At 48.3% G+C, this 6907-nt stretch overlaps 2 protein-coding genes across 5 annotated transcripts in view; one reads left to right on the top strand and one right to left on the bottom strand.

Moving 5' to 3' along the window:
* LYAR (Ly1 antibody reactive) overlaps positions 1-3150 on the bottom strand; it is a 32003-nt gene extending 28853 nt beyond the window's left edge. For 2 of the 3 annotated variants that reach the window (XM_019526300.1, XM_019526299.1), the window contains exons 1-2: positions 3061-3150; positions 843-1018 (exon numbers count right to left, since the gene is read on the bottom strand). In XM_019526300.1, coding sequence (XP_019381845.1) covers positions 843-964 — 122 coding nt within the window. In that variant the 5' untranslated portion in view covers positions 965-1018; positions 3061-3150. Of the gene's footprint in view, positions 1-842; positions 1019-3060 lie in introns of those variants that run through there. The other variant, XM_019526301.1, reaches the window with a different exon arrangement.
* An 81-nt stretch (positions 3151-3231) lies between these two features.
* The window catches only part of ZBTB49 (zinc finger and BTB domain containing 49), a 25643-nt gene continuing 21967 nt past the window's right edge, over positions 3232-6907 (top strand). The window contains exons 1-2 of one of the 2 annotated variants that reach the window (XM_019526297.1): positions 3232-3267; positions 4470-4642. In XM_019526297.1, the coding sequence (XP_019381842.1) occupies positions 4491-4642 (152 nt within the window). In that variant the 5' untranslated portion in view covers positions 3232-3267; positions 4470-4490. Of the gene's footprint in view, positions 3268-4060; positions 4133-4469; positions 4643-6907 lie in introns of those variants that run through there. The other variant, XM_019526296.1, reaches the window with a different exon arrangement.

Below are 6907 nucleotides of genomic sequence, written 5' to 3'. Positions count from 1 at the left end.
AGCCCAGGGGCAGCTGACCTGGAACAGGAGGTCTGGGAGTCAGCCCCAGGTGCTGGAGGGGCTGGACACTGTAGCACCTGCATGCCCCAGCCAGCCCTGGTCACAGTCTACATGTTTGAATACACGCAAGAACTCCACCATAGGATAGTACAGTATAACCTAGGTGTGGGCAAAATGTGGCCTGGGGGCTAGATGTGGCCTGCCAGGCCATTCTATCCGGCCCACAGGGCCCCTAAAAAAATTTAGAAAATTAGTATTTATCTGCCCTGGGCTGCCCATCATGCGGCCCTCAATGGCTTGCCAAAACTCAGTAAGCAGCTCTCTGCCCAAAATAATTGCCCGCCCCTGGTATAACCTCATAAATCCAGCATGCTCAGGACTGAGCACCTGCCAGAAATTCGAAAATTCCATTTTTCTGAAGCTGGAGTGGTGGTCCGGTTTCAAAAAAATGGAATTTTCAAATTTCCAGCACGTATTGTACTTGCGTTGGGCAGTACTAGCCCACCACAGAATTAATTAGTTTACTGTACCCTAATACAGATACACGTGTAGACTACAATGCTTTACTCAGGAGCTAGTGTAGATGCGCCCACTGTCACTAACGCACTCCAGCCTGTAAAAGGTGCTACGGTCTCTTTCAAGTTTCCAGTTTCGGATCCTCATGCCCACAAATCGGTATCAATGACTGCTTGTGCTGTAACTCTTACCCTGCCCAAGGTACAGCATACAATGAATGCTATACTTGCACCCAGGATGTTAAAGTAGAACAGTAAAGCTACCTAAAGCATCTCCTGCTGCTGCTACCAAGCAGGTATTGTCAAACAAATACTTCATTTACCTACCAGAAATCTTTGCCACAATCCATACAAGAAAGGCATTGACACCTTCTGCAAATATTTACATGTTTTTCAACTTGTCCTTTCTTCACAGATTCTCCACATGCATTGCATGTGAAGACTACCATTTTGGATCCAAATAGTTTCTTCTCAAAGGCAGTTACAGCAAAATCTTCAAAACGCTAGAGAAAAAAAAATGTACTATTTGAATTACTTAAGAAAAACATTTAAAAAACCCACACAAATTTATTGTATACTGATTAATCTATCATTTTCAAACCTATGAAACATTTATTATAAGCAAGCATTGCTAGTTATTTGCTCCTCTACATAATTCTCATTTTTACTTCTAGTTTATTTCTAAGTGGGTACAAGACACCTTAACGTACAGTGGACTGGTCTACTGTGCATTAGCACCTCATGGCAAAAACCATGTTAGTGAGCAGTAGAACTCACCTACTGCGCATTAAGCATCATAAAAAAAATTCACCTTTGCTACTATGCATTAGTGCAGCTACTGTGCCTTTATCTAGTACCTCATATCAGAGGTATTAAACTTAACGTGCTGTAGCAAAGGCTTATTAATGAAAATGTAGACATGCCCCAGTGATGTGATCTGAACTGAACTAACTCTAAAGATGTGACTTCAAATAGAAAACTGTAACAAGCGTATAACCTTGAAGTTACCAATGATTCAGTTTTTCCTTCTCTCTGCGCATCAAGGTGCCTATATCTTTATAGTCTCCCTTTATAACATTTCTCAAATACGTCTTTCCTCTCCAAGGCTGAGTCTGCCTGTAACCTAGAGGAGTTACCTAAGTTAGCTCACTATCTACAAACTTGTATCTCCAACTCTCCCTCTCCAGTCTTCCTTTTCTGCCAGTATTCTCTCTTTCTGAACACATATCACTAGATCACTTTTTTGCATGAAAATCAGACTTCTTACTCAAATTTAAGACTCTGTTCTCTGCTTACTTGTCCACACATTGTTCTCCACCTTCTCATTTTAATGTTTTCTTCCCCCTCACTCTTGCCCCTGTGCCTTTTTCCCCATGCTCCCAATAGCTAGCACATCAGTCTTCCCAAAGGTCCCACATCCTCAGTCTAATTCAGCTCCCTTCTCCAGGACCCCTTTCTTCCACATGTTCCCTGCAGTTACTATTAGCTCTGCCTACTGCTGAACTAACTAGTCCCTCCTGACAGCAACCAAACTTGCACAATGCATTCTTTATCTGCCACTTGCTCTCATCCTCCTTTCCTTGCCTATACTAGTGTTTAACGTTTCTGTGGTTTCGACCCAGAATGGTTTTGGGGGTAAAGAGCTGCATCTTTTAACAAGCTCCCCAGGGCTGTGGAAAGTACCATTTGTGCATCTGCTACACAAATGTGCATCAAATCACAATTAGAGGTGCAGACAGAAGTGACAATTTTCACCTGATCTGGCCACAGAAAGCAGTTCATAGCTGTGACCAAACACGTGCACTGCTGCAAAGTGTGTACAAACCTGACCCCTCACTGCATGAGGTATTAGGTAAAGATATTGCAAAACGTAGTGACTTTTGTAACTTACATCTGCACAGCTCCCAGCATATCCGTTTTCAGAATGGGAAGGGGGAAAGGGAACAGAGAGTTTGGTCTGGAAGGTTTTAACCCTCCTCTGGAGGCTGGGAGGGGTGTATCGCAGCCCCCCTGAAGTGGAGAGGGGCTGCAATTCACCACCCCACCTTTCAGCACCAGCTGGGGGCGCTCACTCCTCTGCTTTTCCCCACCTCCCGGTCTGAAAACAGCAAGCACTGGCAGAGAGCAGGTCATTGGTATGGGAGCCCAGCTGCAGGCTCCCAGCCCCCAGCCAGATGCTCCTTCCTCCTGAAACCAACAGCGAACTTCTGTTTGGTCCGGGGTAACGCTGTAACTCAGGACGTTTTGCAGAAATCCTTCTGAGTTACAGCTGGGAGCTGCACGTCTGTCCGCACCCTACAAAAACGACTGAGCTCAGACCTGGTAGGCAGCCGAAACAACCCAGCAGGGGCCTGTCTCTACTGCTTCCCTCCAAGGCACGAGTCTGATCCGCCTGAAAATCCTGCCCTTCACTCCCACGTGCTGGGATGGGCCAGGGGCCACCTCCCGCGCGGGCCCATGCCAGGAGAGGCCGGGCAGGCACAGGCAGGGCAAAAGCCCGGCGAGGGGGAGGCTAGGCCCGCGGAGCACGCGGCTCTCGGCGTACCTGCCCACGGGTCCTGCGGCGCGAGCGGCCAATCGCGCACTCAGCGGCGCCGAACACACGTGCGTAGCTCCAACCGCCGCTCTCACATCCCGAGGCACACCAGCGACTCCCCGCCGGGCGGAAGCGGAAGTGGAAGCGCCGGGGCCGGAAGTGCGCGGAAGGGCCGAGCCCGAAGGCTGGGATGGGGCAGAGCGGTGGCCGGAGCCGGTGAGACGGGAGCGGGGGAGGAGCCCCGTGGGGGGAGCTCCTGGGACTGCGGACGCCCAATGCCCAGGGCTGGGGCTGCCCCGCTCGTTCCCTCGGCCTGGGCTGGCTGCCCCCGCCCCGCGGCTCCGTCTCCCAGCTCTTCCTTAAGGAGCTGTAAACTGGCTTCTTAGTAGCGTTGGGCGAAGGCGGGCCCGCCCCGGCTGTAACCGCCGTGAGAGCGCAGCGGCTGATGGCTTGGGACAAATCCAGTGGAAGCAGGGTGTCTTGTTCCCCCAGGGCGAGAGGGGCAGGTCCGGGAGAGCTTGTGTCACAGCGTCGGGCCTCTCGGACACGTGGCACATAAGGGACCTGTGCTCCCCGGGAAATGACAGCGAGTGCGATGTGGACAGATGTGCTTAGAAGTCACCTGAGTTTGGTTAATGCAGGGTAGCCCTGGGGGCAATTTCTAGTGGTTGGGGATAACGGCTTTGCTGGCACATTGGTAATTTGTAAGCCTCCCATTTTCTTTCCCAGTGGGAAGACCTTGGCTTTACCCCCACTTTATGGAAACAGGAAACTCCTTCCTAGCTTGCTCCTGTGGCCATATGGTGAAATTCGGGGGCATCTGACCCCCAAGTCTCTGGGCTTGGGCCTGCATGTAGGATGCCCATCAAATCTTTTGGAAACATCTGAAGCCCCAGGTGGGGGTGGAGGGTGTTTTTGCCAGCAGTAGGGCCACATGGTTCTTGAATGCCTCACGAATTTGGAATTGATTTGGCTTGGAATATGAAAGCTTTTCCTAAAAAAAAAAGAAAGACAGAAAAGCTCTTCTTGTGTTAAGGCACCAAGACGTTCTTTTTCAAAACGTGCCTCACTAAGATTCATGGTACGTCTTTCTGATAAAATCTAATTTGTATGCCTGTTCAAATCATGCGTGGTTACAATCCCATCTGCTTTGTAGCATACCTTGGGCAGATGCTCACTGTGTTAGGAAATACTGATTTTTAATAAACATGTTGATGTTTGTGCTATGCTCTTAGTGGCTAAAAGTTTTCCTTAAGTTGCCTACATGTCATGCTAAATTATGAGGAGCTCTGTTGCACTGGGGAGAGAGAAACTAATCATTGCATTGCATTATGTCTTTTAACCTATTTTTAAACTTGGTTTGCAGGAGGATGTAAGATGCATTTCTCTTAAGTATTTTTTGTCTTGTTTTGTTGTAGGTAATTAAATGGTGCTCTAGCATGGATGCTGTTGCTAGCCATAGTTGTCATCTTCTCCAGCAGCTACATGAACAGCGTATTCAAGGGCTTCTGTGTGACTGCATGTTGGTGGTAAAAGGAGTCTGCTTCAAAGCACATAAAAATGTATTAGCTGCTTTCAGTCAGTATTTCAGGTACTCCAACCTTTACTGAAGCAATAAACAGGGTACCATAAGTTGATGTCTGAGGAAAGAATTTTTCTGCTGGCTACTAAATAGCAATGTGGCAAACTTATCACAGTTTTAAGGGAAAAACTAGGAGGTCTTTGCTTGCTTGCTTGCACCTAATCTGCATTTTGTTTGCTTTAATTAAAATGTGTAATCATTCCATTTTATTTTTTAGATGATCATAATTAGGGGCTACCATGTTTTTTCATGTCCAGTGCATCCTGGCATATAATACAAACCTTGTTTTTTGAGAGGCAGAATGAAGAGAGAGAGAACTTTCCTTATAGTAGGTAACTGAATAGCAGTAGTTAGGGAGCTGAGGTTGTTCATTGTTCTGCTCCCTGTGCATTACAAATTTTACTCCGTTTCACTTGGTAAGGGGCAAAAACTGCTCTTACTATAGTTCCCTTATGTAGGGCACACTCCAGCTTCTAGCAAGCGTTTTTTGGGGGGAAAGTGCGTGCTGTGTGCAAGAAATGATGGTAAAGTCTTTGAGTTGCAATCATGATTTTGGTGCTTACAGTGATTAGCATAATGGGGCTTGAGTCTCTGGCTTTGGTCTGTTGCCAGTACTGTACTGCAAGTTGATGATAATAGTAAGACTACTTTCTAAAGGTCTGTGTGGGACACAGTGGGTTGACCAGGCCAGATATGGGATTTAGTGGCTGAGGCCTCCCAAGATTATCCAGTTTTGCTGTTTGTTAGTGTTAGAAAGAAAATTGATCTGGAAACCACTTTTCTTTTAAGTTTTTCAGAATCTATAGCCTAGATTTATATACTGAAATTTCTTAATCTGCTGGTCAGTCGATGCTTCCAGAATTTTTAAGTGAAATTAGTACATGCAGCAAGCTACATTTCAAGAGAAGTTTCTAGAGGTGCACTGATGCATCAATCCGATATGGGATTGGCACCAATATAAAGAAAATTTACCGTATCGGAAATCGGCCTGATGTGGCTGATAAATGTTCGTGTATGTGTGCAGCCGCAATGCAGCATGTAGGCAGCAACGAGTACAGCCCAGCAGCTTGGAGAGCTGCCTGCAGCTGGTAAATTTGGTGTGGTAGAAGGGGACGGGGGAGGGAAAGGGTGCGGGGGGGTACATCAAGGTTCCCATCGTGAGGGAGCAGTGGGGCTGGAGCAAGTGGTGCCCAGCCAGGGTGGGCACGAGACAGAACCACAGCTCATCCCAGGGGGGAGGGGATGTGGCTCCCGCTGCTGCGCACCACTCATCTGGGAGCTGCTGGTCCAGTGCTAGTCCGGGATTTCCCACCACTTGTCCAGGAGGGCAGGGGTGGGGGGACATGTGCCCCCAGATCTGCATGGGGCAGGATGGAGCAGACTGGGGCCAGGGTTTCTTGGGGCTATTCCCAGCCTGTCCCATGCAGATGCGAGAGCATGCCCCCAGCCCTCCATGCCTTCCCAGATGAGTGGTGGGAACCGCTGGATGAGCGGGCGAGTGCCAGACCAGTGGCGCACAGCAGGGGAAGGCCTCTCCCCATTGTGGCCCCTGGATCAGCTGTGGCTTCATCCCACACCTCCTTCACCCCAGCTGGGCAGTGCTTGCCCCAGCTCCACTCCTTCCTCACTGCGGGGGCCTTGATCTGCCCCCCCCACAACCCTTTCCTCTCCCTTTCTACCACACCAGAATTACCAGCTGCATACAGCTCTTCAAGCTGTTGGGCTGGTATTGAAAATTGGATCGGTATCGTCTGATATGCCTCCTTAAAAATCAGCTATTGGTATCAGCCCTAAAAATCTCCTGTCGGTGTACTGCTAAAAGTTTCCTTATCTGCCATAATCCTTGGGCTCTGTGTTTGTTCTTCTACTCTTCTTGCATCATCTCCAAAATGAATATGACAAATTTACATAAAATAATAACTCGGAGAAGATAGGATGAATAAGTAAATAAGGGAAAAGAAAGCTGAGGTCCAAATACTTTCTGCTGTTAGATAAATGCTGTTATAAGTTCTGAGATTTTCAAAGTAGCTTCATAGTTTCTAGGGTCAGAAGGGACCTGAGCAGATCATCTAGTCTGACCCCCTGTCATGGCAGGAAAGAGTACTGGGGTCAAATGACCCCAGTAAGGTGGTCATCCAACCTCCTCTTAAAAACCCCCAGGGTGGGAGCCTGCACCACCTCACTTGGAAGCTGGTTCCAGACCCTAGCCGCCCTGACCGTGAAGTAGTGCCTCCTGATGTCCAACTTAAACCTTCCCTCCGCCAGCTTGTGACC

Source organism: Gavialis gangeticus, unplaced genomic scaffold, assembly GCF_001723915.1.
Source record: "Gavialis gangeticus isolate Ggan-Ray unplaced genomic scaffold, GavGan_comp1, whole genome shotgun sequence".
Classification (NCBI taxonomy): domain Eukaryota; kingdom Metazoa; phylum Chordata; order Crocodylia; family Gavialidae; genus Gavialis; species Gavialis gangeticus.
This window is presented reverse-complemented; position numbering and strand designations above follow the sequence as displayed.